The 17,619-nt window shown below is 35.4% G+C and overlaps 1 protein-coding gene across 1 annotated transcript in view; it reads right to left on the bottom strand.

Moving 5' to 3' along the window:
* Window positions 1-3,907: 3,907 nt before the first annotated feature.
* The window catches only part of LOC113228055 (tachykinins-like), a 53,674-nt gene continuing 39,962 nt past the window's right edge, over window positions 3,908-17,619 (bottom strand). The window contains exons 2-3 of the mRNA XM_026461198.1: window positions 4,553-5,325; window positions 3,908-4,327 (exon numbers count right to left, since the gene is read on the bottom strand). Of these exons, the coding sequence (XP_026316983.1) occupies window positions 4,290-4,327; window positions 4,553-5,312 (798 nt within the window). The 5' untranslated portion in view covers window positions 5,313-5,325 and the 3' untranslated portion in view covers window positions 3,908-4,289. The remainder of the gene's footprint in view (window positions 4,328-4,552; window positions 5,326-17,619) is intronic.

The following is a 17,619-nucleotide window of genomic DNA, read 5'->3' as shown; positions in this document are numbered from 1 at the left end:
TTCTATACAAGTGTATAAGTTCAAACTATAGGAATATTGAAAAAAGGGCATGTCACAAATTTGGGGTTTATAAAACACTGTGTTACGCAGAACGCCGTCTAACTACTCTGTGGCCACGACATATTCCAGCTTAGATATTAAATTATCATATTACATATGAATTGTACATAACATAATATTGTTTTCATGTCGGGATTTCTGGTTAGATATTTTCTTAAACCGAATGTCGCTATTAAAAATGCCTTTAGCGCACTTAACACAGGTTTTACTGAATATTTTAGCTAACACTGATATATTGACGTCAATGCCACCAACACTGGAGAGTCGTCGCATAATATTACATTTGACTGGTGGATCTTACCATTTCAAATTGCGACCAACTAAGTTGGACTTAGTAAAAATTAATGGTCGGTTATTTTTCATTTTTATACCCTTGGCAGGTGAGCGTCCGAAAACTGTCGAGCGTAAAAACGGATTGTAGAGTTCTCTAGAGTCAGGTTTCTCTGGTGAATAGTAAAATGGTACATCCACAAGTGGCGCATTATATGCCCCTGATGGTACAATGCCAATTATTATAGGGCCTTTCCTCAACATTCTTCTAAGCGGGTTATTTTGGTATTGATCACTCGACGGGCCTATGTATTTTAACGGCGCGGTCCTGGTCTCTGGACCAACTGAACATTCAACTAGCATAGTTGTCATGCATATCGAGACCAAGCAAAGAAGATACGCTTTGATTGCAACCATCGTTTTTGTCTGCAACGAAGAAGTAAATTACAAAGTAGATAACGAAGGAATAGATATTGTCTGACTATGTTAACTAGGACGTATCTTAAAACGACCGCGAGGATGTATTGGAATAATGTTTTCTTAGAGGGTACACAGCTTGAAAAGCCTGCAATTAAGAGATATGAAAGCTATTAAGCAGAGAAATTTAAAAATATAATAAAATGTCCCAACTTTCTATTATATCGTGACTTTAACTTCTAGATAATACACAGTCACAACCTTAAAACAAACCACTTTTGTTTTACACATATAAAACTTAGAAATTTACACAAGCAAAATTTTAATTCGATGAACAGTAGTTGCTGATTTGTTAGTCGAAAATAGTCCATGTCGAGCTGCGATTTCAATTAAGGTTTTAAATTCAATAGACATGGGGATGGTCCAAAGTCAGTTGCAGGCTCAACGTGCTGTTGATTGTTTTTCAAAAGTGTTTGTATTGATATCATAGGAATGCCATGTCTTAACATGGCATGGCAATCTCTTAAGATTTCAGGTCAATTATAGAGATTCAAAATATTGAACCTTTTTTGTCTCACGCACCCTTTTTGCTCCCTCCTTCCTCACAGCAAAAATCAAGGATGTGTTTAATCACTTTTGCTTTGACGACTTCAACGTCAAAAAAATCTAATGCATACTATGTACTTCTCGTACTTCTGATAGCCGTTTGAGTTTTCTTTCGGACATGTCGTTTATGTTTAGTTTCTTTAATCATGTTTTTGCATATTACCATTATTGCTTTATAAATTCACTGTGTCGTTTTTTAACCACTGGTACAGTATTGAGTAACAACTTATTGATATTTTTTACGATCATGTACCTACATAATCCATACTGTGTACCAACATTGACTATAACTAACCGTTGCGACGTACATTTACGTATTTAAGCACCTGAAACAACGGAAGGTATTTTGTGCGATCATCATTATTATGCATCTGTTTGGTCGACGAAACTCCTCATGAGCCTATTTGAGAATATATAAAGATACTACCTGTTCTCACAGGCTTGTCACGAGCACATATACCACCATAAATAAATCCTTAAATTTAAAAACCTAATTTCAAGACAGTGACAGACTCACCATAATATGAGCCACCAAACCAAACCAACTATCACCAAACGTGATAGTTCTATTGTAAGTAGTGGACAGCATCAGACCTAAGTTACCATATTATGGTAATCCAGTGGAGATCAAATTATTATTCGTTTTATGGCTCAGATCCCTGATATCTAAACAACTGAACACATCGATACGTCGTAGTACTACCAAGTTAAGAAGACGATGGAAAAACAAAAAATATATAATATGTTTCACTTCATATCTTTTTAATTTTGTTATCTAGAAGTACATTTATGTAAAAGAGCCATTTATTGACGAATAACATTACTTTGCGATATAAGAGCACGAAAACTTAACCAACTACACTCTAACACTTCTTTGTTACAATTGGTTTTTACGTCCTTTCTTCCTCAAAATGTCGACATGTTCATCAAAAATAGCTAAAATTCATCCCAATTAAATTAGCCCTGAATAAAAAAACCGCTTCAAAATCAGCCCAGCCGTTCAGGAACTACGTTGCCACAAACAGACATAGGCTTGAAACTTATAAACTCCGCTCTTTTGTGTCGCCGTTGTAGGGGGAAAAAAATAGGTATTTCTTAGAGTCAAGAGAGTTCATGCCAATTATAACTTGAAGCTTAAAATCTTAATTATAGCAGAGTGGAAGAAATAAATGAACAACACAATAGAGTTTGCAACTGCGTGCATTTATTCAATAAGTAGTTTTAGTAATACATGATTTACATTTTGTCAGCCTTCACAAAATGTAAAAGAAATAGCTAGCATAATATTGAGAACAGTAATATGAAGTTTCATGATATTAAAAACAGTGACTTAAACACATTCATAGTATGGCATAACATTAAACCTATATATAGTAGTTTAAATTACATAGTATAGTTTTAATTACACATTGAGATATAGAAATTATTACAACTACAATTCATAAATTCGTATAATATTTTTAGTAATTTAAAACGGCTTTTTTATGCTCTGGCCACACAGAGGCGGGAGCGTTCCGGGCGCAGGAATTTTTGTAATGTTCGAGTTCTTATGAAGCCTGCTACGTTGAAACCGGCGGCGAGTCAGGCGCGGTCCGGCACCGAACATCATGACAAATAGGCGGACCAGACGAGTGCGGGCGCGGGAGTTGTTATTTCATTGAGTTCTATTTCGCAACCGTACACACAGCGGTAGCAGCGGTGGGACGCGGTCCGGGAGCGGGGCATTAGCGGGTTTGGACGTTGTAGTTTTTACAACTGTAGTGTGTGTTTTTATTCAGTTTCAATATGAATTCGACCGAAATTTCTTTTGCGTTGGTTTTGTAGCTCTATTCTTTTATGATATTAAGTGACCCAGTGTAAGCGACACGCCTGTCCATGACAATTGCAGTGCCAATCAGAGCTTTAAATCGCCAAGATCTGAGGTGCAATGCCTCTGCACCCATCACCCTAAAACATAAGTTGAAAAGTCCCATGTGCCTGTAATTTGACCGAAAACCTAAAAGCAGAAAATTATTTTGCTCTTTATCCGACAGCGATGTGGTGCTCTCTTTAAGATCTGTGTAGAAAATGAAACGTGGCTGCTTTTGGTGTCACATTGGCCGCCTTCGCGCCGCTATTCCGCCACGAACTACGTTTGGGACTGCTGCGTGGCAGGGCTTGGTATGTATTAGCTTCCCGCATGTTCGCTCCCGGACCGCTTTTCCCGCTGTACCGTCTCTGTGTGGCCGGAGCTTAAATGTGCTAAAAGCTATAAGAAAAAACAATACATTCATAAAAAAAAACAGAAAAGTAAATGTAAGCTATTATACTAATTATAATTAAATGCATAGACGTTTAAAAGCAATAGGATATGAGAATAGGATATTGTATTGTGAATATTATTATTTATTATATAAAGTTATTTAACGATAACGCTAACGAATTATACACATACCAGACAGAACTAAAACAGAAAAAAAGTAAAAAAAATAAACTAAAAAAATTTAACTAAAGTAAATAAAAGCAACACTGAAATAATGTACTTTCAAATAAAATAAATATGACTAAAGTATCTATTTCTTAACTACTGCATGAGACAAACATTTAAAAAATAAATTAAAATTAAAAGTTAAAAGCTTGTTTTTATGAACGACTGACTAATAAATGTACGTACAACAGAATTATATAACCTTCTAAACGGATAAAAAGTTATAAAAGCAATTCTTTTCTTCTCATTCAATTACTTATCTTAATTACATTAAAGTGTTTTAGTATGTACCTACTATCTCGGCGAAGTTTTATAGTTTTGCTGTAAATTCTTAAATAACGCTAGAATAAGCCTCTCCTTAATCTTAGTAAGAAAATGCGGTTTTTCCTTACAAAGAAATGCTAATAATTTTTCAAAGAAGTCTTTATCATAGAAATATTTTTTAGATGACACGGAGAAATGAGGTCGCTTAGTAATATACCTCCATTGCGGTTTCCGGGCTGGACTCTGTGAGGAGAAATAACTTTAATTATAATACATCATTATCGCAAATTTATGTAGGTATGTATTTTATAAACATTGGCTAATGAATGAATTCTCAAATAATAACAATCTTTTTAGATGGCATGCGAACGACTGAAGAATCTGCTGAGAAAAGTAGTTAGTGTAAGTCATAAACAATATAAATCATTTTCTTAGTTCATTAAAATTATAATTAATTTTAAAGCTCACCATCAGTCCATTTCTTGCCACGCATTCCAAAAAATCCCATTTGGGTCTTCCTTTTAGGCCACGGTCCCTCCTGGTCGAGCAAAAACTTAGTCGCCTCCGCACTATAATCGTCTTTAATGACCTTTTTACCCCTCACGCCAATGAATTTGCCACGAAAGGTTAGGTCGTAAGGTCGTTTGTTCTGAATGGACTTTTTCCCACGAACGCCGTAAAACTGGTGGATGTTGGCAGCTCGCTTATCGACATCAGTTGCAGCTGATTCATGTGACAAAGGCTGGGAATTTGTCATTTCATCAAATTTTAGGTCATTTTCCAGCATATTCTCTTTCTCCAGATTCTGAAGATACTCCGCAATAAAATTGTTTACGGAATACGCATTGTCGTCTCTCAAATCTCCATTGGCTGAGTAGTCAATCTTCCCAATCAGAGAGCCGTCCAGTTTCGGAATGAAACCAGAGCCTGAATATTGGAAACCAGGAGATATAAATTCCTTTTTCCCGCGCATACCTACAAATCCCATTGGAGCTCGTTTGAAATGTTCATCGGCGAGGGCGTCGACCAAATTTTTTTTTCCCCTAACGCCGACGAAGAACTGAGGCTTTCGCTTATAGTAGTGGTCTGTATCTGAAGACATAGATGAAATGGACTTCTTCCCGCGCGTTCCCACAAATCCGTCAGGGATACGTTTCATCTCTTGCGCAGATATAATATAAATCAATTGGATGGTGAAGAAGAGAAGACATGTTTTTGCAGTACCCATAGTTGTTCTTTATCTGCAACAAATAGGTAATATTAATTTAACTTTTTGTTGTCTCTTAAACAACATATAATTCTTGTAAGTGAATAAGAACATGTAAGGCGTAGTTTAAGTAATTGTTGATACTTTTTTTTAAGAATAGATTTGCTTATAAAATCGGAACAAGTCACATTGCTTATCACCAGAGCTTCGTTAATACACGCAGTACTTTATAAGTCCGTATACATGAAGTTTGGCGACCATTTACTAATATTTTTCCCACTATCCAACGTTTGGACTACAGTTTTGTTGAGTAGTTTTCTATAAAAACTGACTTTCTATTTCTTTGTTTGTATGCAACAATTTTTTCTTCTTCTAGTAAATTTAGAACAGTTGCGCTGTCGACGTTGAGTGAAAAGTTCAACTAAATACGGCAGTCAATCCGCTACTTGTCATCATGTAGAGTGAAATATCGGGAGAAGAATAAAAAGTCGTTGTGAATATCCACCAAAGTCATAAAATTCCAATGCATATATGTACATGTGTGTGTGTGTGTATATATATGTATTCGGTAGCAGGCACATTTCATTTAGGGCACTGTTAATAAACGGAGCCTAGAGGTATTTCTCCCATGGGACGGCGTGGTGTGTGCATAACTACTCGTCACGTCATAAATAACTAACTTAGTAGTTGCTACAAAGGTCTCACGAACTGTCACGACGGTTACGTGGAATACTAATAAGATGTCATCGTAACAAAATAACATGCATTAAGTTTGGAAGAACAATATATCTATCTGTAATGTAGATGGCTTTGCAGATTAAGCACAGTTACGTCGACAAGGTTATCACTACAAATCTAACGATTGTCACTTAATGTATTTATACAATACATAAGGATTTTTTTTAATAGTGTATTTTGAGCAATCCGAACGTGTAGATAAAAGAAACAGACATCTTTGGGTAGAAAGTTATTTTCATTATTTTGACCGCTGAGACCATTTTGTCGCCCATTGTACGACTAAGTTTTGTAAGTACAATGTCTGCTTCAATTTTCTTTTATAATATTAAGTGACGAGCCGAACAAGTCGTGACTCTGATGGTAAGCTACACGCCTATCCATAACAGTTGCAGTGCCACTCAGAGCTTTAAATCACAAAGATTTGAGGAGCACTGCCACTGCGCCCATCACCCTGAGACGTAAGTTGACTAGTCTCATGTGATTGTATTTTCACCAGCACTTTTACCCTTCAAAGCCGGAACACAGTAATGCTGACATTAGGTACTGCTTGGCTGCAGTCATAGGTAAGAAAATATAACCGTCATTAGAGTTATATATAACAGTAAGACATAGTAGAGTTTCGCTGTAACAAGATAAATATAATAATAACATACACATGTGTTTTGTTTCTATAATATTCAAACTTTAATGTTCGTTTTCTTACATAGGAAAAGTAACTTTTGTCCATATCTTCTTGTGCCGTATTTGCGTAAACCAAATACATATGAATCTAATACTAAAATTTTGATCTCGCTTAAGTTTATTCAGTTGCTCTTCAGAGAGATGAAGTGGCTGATATCGGCATAGTCTAATATAGGTAATAGAAGAGATTGTTCTTGAGCAATTTTACAAAAGAAAGAAAAATTTTGAAGTCTCCCTAAGGATGCCGCCGACGCAAAAGTTTTTCGACTTACTTCCGGTATTTGTGGACTCCAGCTGAGATTTTTGTCAATGAGCACTTTTGAATTCTTAGCACAGTTACTGACAGGTAAGTTCACACCATCAAACGTAATTGGTGGGACAAGATGGTATCATGACTGTGGCATCAAGTTCATTTACTCAAATATTTTTGCCGGTAAAAATATACATAATTTCGTTAAGAAAGAAGATATCCATAATATGAACCTTAGAAGTAACTACAAACTTATGGTACCACTATGTGATTTAGACGCAAAGCAGTAGTATTATAAAAAATATGTACAAAATAAAGGTTATTAGGATATTATGTAACTGTGAATAAATATTTTGAATAATCAAAGTTTTTCAATTTTAAAATATTTTAATATTTTTTCCTTTGTCTGATGTAAATCAAATAATAACAATTAGATATTAACATATATTGCATATAAATTGTTTGATATCCTAATACCACTTAAGTATCTACATTGCAAAATAACATTTCCAGTTTGTAACATTAGTATTTTAGAAGGCAACAGAAAAAATTGCGGGTGTTTTCCGCGGCACCTGGCAATCTTACACGCACACAAATGCGCAAGTCCCTATAAGTGCCCTTCCTAGTCGCCATGCTCTCAAGAAATGAAAAGCGGCTTCACAGCGTTTGTTGCGTGTGCTCCACCTGCCTATTGTTTTGTAATTTGAAGTTTTTACAATACGATTCCGGAGCATATATTAAGACTACCATTTCCTAAATTTAAAACTTTAATCAAAAGTATTTTAATTGACAAGTCATACTAAACACGTAGTCTACAAAATTGTAGACTACGTGTCGTATTCCAGAACTCTACTCAATGCTCAAGTCAGGACTTGAGTATGATTTCAAGCACTGGAAATACGACCCTAATGGCAAGGACTTAGTATGGTTTGTAGTGCTTTAAATCATACTCAAGTCCTGACTTGAGCATTGAGTAGAGTTCTGGAATACAACCCTGAATGTTACACAAAGATGTAGGAAAAGACAACATGACTCTAGATTCCACAGAAATAATATGATTCAAAATGTATTCTATGGCATTTAACTTTATTTGAAAAGAGCAATCCCTAGAGTTTTTTGCTCGTTCTTCTCAGGGAAGTCGGCACAGTGAACGAGCAGTAGCTTAAAAATTACGTTTTGAAGTGTAAAAATTCTACCTATGGAATAAATTATTATTTGACTTTGACTTCCAAATTAGATGTGTAGTAAGTACTACATTAATTCGCCAGAACACAAACAAGATGGCTGCCTATAAAATAGATTATTACGAAAATTTAGTTCTTATTTTGAATATTTAGTGGGACCTTCCGAAACTGGACGTAGATACGAAAAACATTACATGTAAATTGACTTAACTTAATGAAATAGTCATAAAATTGCAGTTAAAAGTTAATTCTTATACAAGTTTAGTTTTATGAACATAGTACACAAATCACATCATGAAGTTGTGACATTTTATTAACAAAAACGTCCGTCTGAAAATTATAGGAACTTCCAACTACAGCTGTTTTGCATACTCCATATATTTGAGGCTTAATAATTAAGAAACTGCCCAATTCATGAAAAAAAAATCTAATTCCACAGCCGCACTCACCCGAGTTTAAACAACGCGCCATGTACAATTATTAAAAACTGGAAACTGGATGGCACTTCACGAACAACGCTGAACCTAAGTGGTGTGCGAGCGAGACGCATAACGCCTATGTTCAAGTGTTGAAAGAGACAGCCTGCGCTAACGAGTGGAACCTGTCATCCCTCATCACTTTTGAAAGCTATTTTAAAGATGTGCGTAAAACTAGCGACTGTCTTTGCTATTGAATCGCTACTACAGTTTTTTCATTGTGTTATCACCGTGTTCATTCTAAGACTATTGAAACTGCTTTGGAACAGTCCGTTTTTATCTTCTTAATTTTTTACAATAACATTTAATTTCAAAATGTCTTAACGAAAATAATTATTATTGATATTAATGAAAATAATGTCAATATAGTACTACTATGTTTAGATATGGAACGAAAAATTTAGCACTAGCATCTGGCTCTCCATTTAATAGAAGTGTCCAGTTGATAGTTTCCTGTTGAAAAGAAAAGGCACCGAATCTCTTATATTTAACATTGTTCAGGTAACATTTGTATCACATAAGACGGCCATTTCGAACCAATACTCTTGGCCTGACGCAGGGAATTCATTAAAAGCTTATAATATTTAGAGAGCAGCTACTTATTGATAAATTTCCTCACGCTTGGAATAGGATGAGTTCGAAAGCACACTTATAATAGTTATATTAGTTTCGAATTTATTATTGTTTCTTTCGTTCGATACTCATCTTTTCCGTAAACCCAGCTTACTATCTAGATGTTAGATACACTATCTCCTGAAAGTGGGTGTTAAAATTATAGGGAATTTTAGCTATTTTCCCCATTAGCACGTGGCGTGTGTTAGCCTAAGGGATAACAGAAATTGACGTTTATTATATCTAGATCAGATACGTGGTGGGTGATGTGTCTGTCGTAAATTTATTTACCCCAATTCGGTTCCTTTCCTGCCCCATTATGTAGGGAGCTAAGTGCTCAAGGCGGGAAAAATTGTATTCAAGCTAACGTCGTGCATTGTCAATGCACCAAACGTACGGGTAATGCGTTTAATGTAGCGTGAGAATAATTTTCTTTCACAAACAACGTTATTTCAATCTACGTATATAGATATAAAAGACTTTTCTAATTAGGCAAGGCACTAAAATAGCGAGGATTCTTTGTCGCTTGTTATTACTGAAGCCCTTCTCATTAAAGCAACTTTGGCGACATATATTCCCAGGCAGATATTGAGGTGAAAAATACTCTCAGGCAAAGACTATGGACATAATATAATAATAAAAGTAATGCAACCCCCAACATTTCGCATCAATGCCTACACGTCCCTAGGAGCGTAGAGTTCTCACATTACCTATTATTTTAGTTGTGCTTTGATTATACCGGCAGGTTGTAAATATAATTTCGTGGTACTTTGTCGCTGAAATAACATTTGTCAAATGCAATACTTACATAATGATATTTTTATTCTAGCATCGCGAATTGCTATCTCGATTATGGCTATGGAATAGAAAACTGTGCTGCTGCGTTTGTATGGAGTTACACTAAAAGCAAACCTACACGTACATGCATAGAACTGCTTTGTTTAAAAAACAATATTAGCTCTCTGTTACAAATCTCTTAATTAAAAACTGTTGACAAGTCTTTTTAAATACCATAATTTCAATACGTACATTATGAACGTCTTCGTACGTAGACCCGATGTTGTCAAGTCAACATTGAACATTTACTGCATCACGTAGTAAGTAATAATGAAAAAATCCAGCTAAAGTCAAAGTCAAACAATCTTTTTTTTATAGGTAAGCAATTACACTTAAAATCGACATACTGATTAAACTCTACTGTTCATTCGTAAGGCAGATTCCCCTGAGAAGAATGAGCAAGAAACTCTAGGGGTTGCTCTTTGTAATTATACATTTGAATATATATCTTAACAATATTTAAAGACTACCTGTAAAGCTAGTACAACCGGGCGCGACTTACGCGAGAGCGACATAAAGCGCGAGATATCGCGATATTGATTATGTTTATTGGGTTCTTACCGTTGACTTTATTTGTAAGTCAATGGTTCTTACCTATGAAATTGCCAATATTGCAAATACTGAGAAGTTTGAAGTTCATCGATATCTTTCATTTTACTTAGAGAGTCAAATGATAGTTATAATGTAGCTATGCTATCTCTTTTAAGAAATCAGTTATTCATTTGTTTTTCTGCCGTTCGTATATTTAGCTGTTTCTGTGACCATGGAAAAAACGAAATTGCGTGTTTTTTTCGAATACAAGTTTTGTCGTGGCACCAACGCAGTACAGGCACGCAATATCTACGATATGTATAGACCAGGTAGCGCAAGTCAGCGCACAGTGCGTTTTTGGTTTGATCGCTTCCGTTGAGGTAATTTTGATCTCAACAATGAGACCCTTGGCTGACCGGAGACGAAAGTCTATAACGATGAATTGAAAGCCATAGTGGAAGCAGCAGCCTTCAACGTAAGTGATAAAACTATATAGATTTATTTGCGTCAAATTGCAATGACAAAAAGCTAAGAAAGTGGGTGCCGTATGAACTCACTAAACAACAACAACATGGTCGCATCGAAGCTTGCCTTAACTTCTTGAAGAGGCAGTCAAATGAAGGGATAGTAGATCGGATTGTCACTTGTGATGAAAAGTGGATCTCGTATGACAATCGAAAACGTCTGTCGTACTGGTTGGCCACAGAGGAGGCAGTCAAATCATGTCCCAAACGCAAATTGAGGCAAAGAAGCTGCTTGTGAGTGTATTGTGGACCCATACCGGTATTGTTCATTACAGCTTCTTGAGACTTGGCACAACAATTACTGCAGAGGTGTACTGTCAAGAATCGCAAGTGATGATGGACAAGCTGCTTGTTAAATAACCGAGACTTGTCAATTACTCTAGTCGACTTCTTCTCCACGACAACGCGCGCCCACACACCACACATCGGACCTTCTCAAAACTACAGGAGTTACGACTGAAAACTCTCCGTCACCCACCTTACTCACCAGACCTTATTCCACTGATTTTTATTTTTTTCTAACTTTAGATAAGTTTTTACGGGGAAAAAATTTCAAATCCGATGAGGCGGTCAGCATCATGAACTTCGATTAAAATCGCAAAAGTGCGTCGACTATAATGGTCAATACTTGATTATTTAAATATATATTTCTCAGTAAGTAATTTTTTCCAATTAGCTCCATATATAACGGCATTTTTTTTTATTTCATAGGTAAGGACGTAAATTAAAGATTTCTACCGCACGGAAAGTCAATACGTGTATATTCGAAGACGGCGAAATTATGGCATAAACATCTTTATTAAATTATTTTATGTTCTATAACCTTTTACTCTTCTAACTAGCTATTATTCAAATAAAAAGAAATGGTTTCTGTGTTACTTAGATAAAGCGTATTAGCAAACTTTGGCCATATCCGAAGTTAAGCGAATATCCGCAAGAACAACTGCCATTATTTTCGTACCACTGATTAATTTATCTTTGTATAATAACTTTACTCACCACTGCAAGTAAGTTATATACTCTAATATTTTGAACAGATGCTACGACAAACGGCATAAAAATTAATCAGTTGATAGCGTACCTACTATTAGAGGAGGTAAGAATCCGGCTGTAGTTGATGATGATGAACAGAATAGAGTAATTAGAAATGTTAATTCATTTCTCTATATCAATTGCATAACTATCTCATTACATTTAAAATATGATGAGAAGGAATCATAATGATCTTGACTAATTTATATGATACTAAGTAGTTAATATAAAACAAAATAGTTTAATAGTTAAACAAACAATTTATCAATACGAAATTTTTCACTATATGACAATGTCAATTATAAAAGTATCTAGATAGAATTTGTTATCCAATGTCTAACACAAGTTTCAAACGAATATAAAATAAACAAAATATTTAAACATTTTGCAATTGGTTATACCTTTCAGATTTTGCGGGTAGATGTATGTCGAATCGTATCGAGGACGAGAGAATTTAATTACCCCGCGTTTCGCAATAGTAACAATAATGTAGAAGTTTTAACATGCTATCTCTTTAGACTTCTCTGATGGACTGAATTCCTAACGAAATCATACGCCAGAATACTAAAGTGACCTACATAGCTCGCAAAATCAGTGGCAGTGGGCCAGACATGTGTGAAGGAGGGCTGCTGACCGATGGATCAGACTCGCCCTAAAGTGGCGACTACGTCAAGGCAAGCATAGTGTAGGATGCCCTGCGGTAATGCGGTGATGCGCAGCGGGTGCATGCGGGCGGCACTTGACCGGGAAAGATGACGTGTTCACGGAGAGGCCTATGTCCAGCAATTGATGCGTGTAATCTGATGATTGATTTGACTCGAGTAAACCTTTGTTTCCAAAATATGATGTGACTATGCTGTCATCACTTGACTTATCTTATAAAAGTTTCTACACGATTGTACGCGTTCGTAGTAAAGATGATGGAGGATTTCATTAATGCATTTTATAAATTTAACACTTAACGCAATAATTGTAACAATGTTTTTTTAATTTGCTGTTTCTAAATTTTTTCAGAATGACTCAAGATGATTCCACGTTAATACCTAAGTTTACCTAAGTTGGCGACTAAGATGATAAAAAAATATGTGACATTAAAATGTATTCGTCTTAATGTTGGTATGGGCCTGAAATTCAGATAATAACTACTCTCTATACTCCTTTAAAAGCATACATTATGGATTTTTTTAAAGGATTATTCACTTTTCCACTAAATAATTTTTACCTTAAACCACATAACGGCACTGAAGTGAGTTTACCTTCGGAAATTTAACTAAACATCACCTCACTTTATTAAAGCAAATTAGTACCAAGAAAAGCGTGTAAACAGATTTAATGTCAAAAAGAATAATTCTACCATCACCACATTACAAGTATACGAAGTTAAAAGTGAGTTCTGATAACTACAAATCCTTTTCATCCGCGAATGTACACGATAAAAACAAAGTGTTGATTTTAGATAGCAATACATTAGGCACTCCATCATATCGGATTATCTTTTCGTTTGTTTTGTCTCCTATACAGAGCTACAATTCTGTTACCTCGAAAAATCGGTACCCTTTGATTCAAATGTAATGGGACGATAAACACATTATCAAAGGTTAGTGGGAACTATCTTAATGGATTTATAGTGGTGTTTCACACTAATAATTAAGGGGTAAACTACTTACACTATATGTATTTATTCAGTTCGTGGACTACTTCCTACGAATCTGTTATTTGGTGAGTTAACAGCTTTATTTATAAAGTAAGTACAGGTATATGTAAATTCGATAAAAGATCAATTATAAACTTTTGCATATCTTTACGCAAAAGTTAAGAAAGAAATGAATAAAGAAATAAATTAAAATATTCACGAATACAAAAAAGGACACTAGAATCGTCGATACGAAATTTTTGTATTATTTAATTTTCTAACGTGCAATACGGAGTCTAACAAAAGGACCAGACTATAAGTATTTCAGTTAGTGAAGTATTACTTAATTATAAAAAAACATCTTAAGCCAAAAAACTGAACTAAACTTTTCCATCCATGCATAATGCGCTAAGTTAATTGATGTTTGATAAGACGTAGTAAAATTTGTTTTTCCTTCAATATTTTCCTTTCCTGTGCTGATTATTAATATTTTTTTATGGCAAGTACACTTGTTCTGTTTATATTACGAATATCCATCAATCAAATCACGCTATTGTGAAAGCACAAAACTGCAAGCAAGAACAATGAAAACAGTAAGGGTTAAATTCATTTAAAACTGTTTGAGGTGAGTGGAGTCGGGGTGAACGATGCATTAAACCGGTAATAAATAAAATAAATTGTCACCGTTTGTACAGCTAATGGTTTAACTGCGAGTTAACGGCCGCAATCAAAGTTACGCATTTCACTTCATGTCGTTGCTCCGTTTACGTCATTTTATTACAGTTTATATTATTACCGACTTCTGGAAATCAATCAAATTTGTTGTAACTTCGACTGGAGTTTCAATGTGTAATGTAAATACTCGACTCTACTTCATATGGTTACCATTTCAATGTGTGTTTACTATGTATGATCTGCTTTCGAATTAACATGCAGGTAAACCAAGATAAGGAAAAAAACTTGTCTATTGTATAATGTTGAGTTGCAAGGTATTTATAATTAATTTGTTACTAAGAGTTTGTTCGTAGACCACACGAGAAACTCTCAGGTAACTTTTCCGCAAACTGTTTTCGGTATTTATTTACTTTGCCTCTACCTTCATGCCCACAGCGATCTTGTTAGTGCGGCAATTTTAAATTTTTCTTCAACCAGCTAACCGTTTGAGTATTATTGAAACTCGTTACCAATGTATAAACTTTTGTCAAGTCGGGAAAATCCTAGTACACAGCACTTGTATTGCTACAAGATATATTAAATACGATGAAAGTGAGCACGAACCTACATTGCGTCTATTTTGATACTTGCTCATATTAAAAAATAATTTGCAACTCAAAGCGCGTCTAATCAATGCGGGATTTGTTTTGTTGGTAATTTTGTTTTGTCATTGATACCGGGACAGGTATCATTTTTAACATTTTCTCGGTGACAGAGTTAATCAGCATTACGGTGGCGGATTTGATAAATTCATCAAACGTCCGCACGTCCCTCAGTCACTCTCGCTGATCGTATCGAACACGTTTCCATATTTTAACACCAAATCGCATTCAATTTTTGAATTCATTCCGAACCGTGGCACATTATTCAACGTCATGCCAAATCGGACTATCTAAAGGTGTGTTCAAATCTAACCCGCTCATGATCCGAACTGTAAATCGTGGCTAAATTTGGCGAGTCGGAACTGGATCTCGTAGGCGTAACATTCTAAAGTCACGATTTCTAACTTATTTCTTAAAGTTAACGTTGATAAGATGAGAAAATTTTCAATCGTCGTGTTTAGCTTTGCGCTTTGTTTAATAAAATAGTCCGAGAAGTTATTGAAATTAATTGCCTTGATGTTTTGTAGCAAGCAACATACTACGCAAACGTAAACACTCTTTATAAAGGTGCAAAAATCGTTATTCACCACAAATCGCGAGGAAGCATTTTAATTCAGTGAAAAAAAGTGTTTATTAAAAAAAGGACAATATCTCATTTAAGACATGGCCTGCCACATCATCGACGAATAGGTAATTAATAATATTAACAGTGTATCGAATCATTAAAAAAAATACGCACGCGTAAATACACGCAGAAAATGTGTTCCTTTGTGCTGCGTTCCATCGTGAATTGTTGTGCCCACACCCACAAAATTTATTGAAGTATTAGATCACACCGCTGGGCCGGGGAGAGAGTTTCCTCTGAGGAGAGCCTATGAGTTAACCTATGTTAACGCGACTCTGCTAGATTTCTATGGAGTAGTATACTATGTATAGCAGAGAGGCTTGTTTGTGTGCATGTCCACGTGCCGTGTACGGACACAGACATTCGCATAATCTCGCGTTACACTTGCGGTGCATAACGCAGGTGGTCCCAAAGCATGCAAGCAAGCAAGAATGGACACTCACCGCCCCTACCTAGCTTTAGATACCGCAACACGCCCCGCACATTGACGGTCACATTAACTGAACGACAACAAGGCTGTCGGCAAGCCGATTTCGCGCTAAGACGGTTTTATATTTGAATATAGTTTTCATTTATTCATTACGAAACTTGTACGTTAATATATACCTAACATCATTGTACGTTATTATTTATAATGGTCGTGAATTGTGCTGTGTACGGCTGTTTATCGCCATCTAAACAGAATAAAGAGAGGAGACTCTTTCGTTTTCTGAAAGAAGAAACGAAGCAAGTAAAAAAAAAACTTATATCTGAGACTCATTCAGTTATTGTTTTCTTCATTTATTTAGTGCAGAGTAATATATAATACAGATTTATTATATCAATATAATGAGACGCCATAACTTCGTGAGCTAAAGACAAGATTCTTGAATGTTCAATTTCTATTGCCGATAAATATTACGTAGTGAATATACCTAATTGTTAACTAGGTAATGATATACTTGGACACGCAATTTCAAGTACCTTGGTTACCTTATTTAAAAGTTCCTGTTCAAAATATAACATTTTAAGTGCTTTTAATATATTTTTTATATAAATCTTCAATATTATTCTAGTTAGTGAATTAATGAATAATATAATAATACCTAATGAATATGTGTAATTATTAATAGAATTATAGATAAGAGATTAGCGTAAGAATTTTCGCTATGTTTCCGCTCTGACCACGTGATGTAATAGTACAAGAACTGATGGATCACCGTGCCACTTCACGCACACATTTGCGAGTGTGCAGATAGCGCCTTGTTGTATATAGTAGTAGTAGTAGGTAAATAACTTTTGACCGATGTATGGAGTGTCCGGCGTGTGATTATGCGAATATGTGAGTCCGTACACGGCGCGTGGCGCGGTGGTCACGAACACTTACTAACCGCGTTGTTACTTTATACGAAGTTACCATATTTATGTCTCTTACTACGACACGGCGTTAAGGCCATCCTTTGCACAGCAAAAAGACAAACAGTTTTATCTTTCAGTGGCATTGCAACGCTTGCCGGGTACATTTAGTTATAATAAAAATCGAGACATTTACCGCTTTCTCGACTTATCCGAAAATTCCTTTAAACACATTCAGGAGTTCCTAGCCATGTTCTTATACACAAATTTATTAATAAGTTCAGTTCCTAATTTTCACAAATTTGAGCAAAGCATGATTTTAATTAATTCAAGATGATACGTTTCAACTAAATAATTTATACGGCACGTCTAATATAGCGACTTGTTCTAGTAAAGCTCTTAAGACTGATTATAGTAATTAAAATCGCATTATAAGAGTTGATAAATGAAATGCTTGGCAATATGTATGAGGATGTAAACGAGTAAGTACCTACGTACCTATGGTACTGTAGACTAGGCTGTACTCTTTGAGTAGGATTGCTGGCTGAACATAG

The sequence above is a fragment of the Hyposmocoma kahamanoa genome, unplaced genomic scaffold (assembly GCF_003589595.1).
Source record: "Hyposmocoma kahamanoa isolate Upper Pololo Valley unplaced genomic scaffold, ASM358959v1 100021, whole genome shotgun sequence".
NCBI lineage: Eukaryota > Metazoa > Arthropoda > Insecta > Lepidoptera > Cosmopterigidae > Hyposmocoma > Hyposmocoma kahamanoa.
The sequence above is the reverse complement of the archived record's forward strand: the minus strand, read 5'-3'. Positions and strand labels throughout refer to the sequence as shown.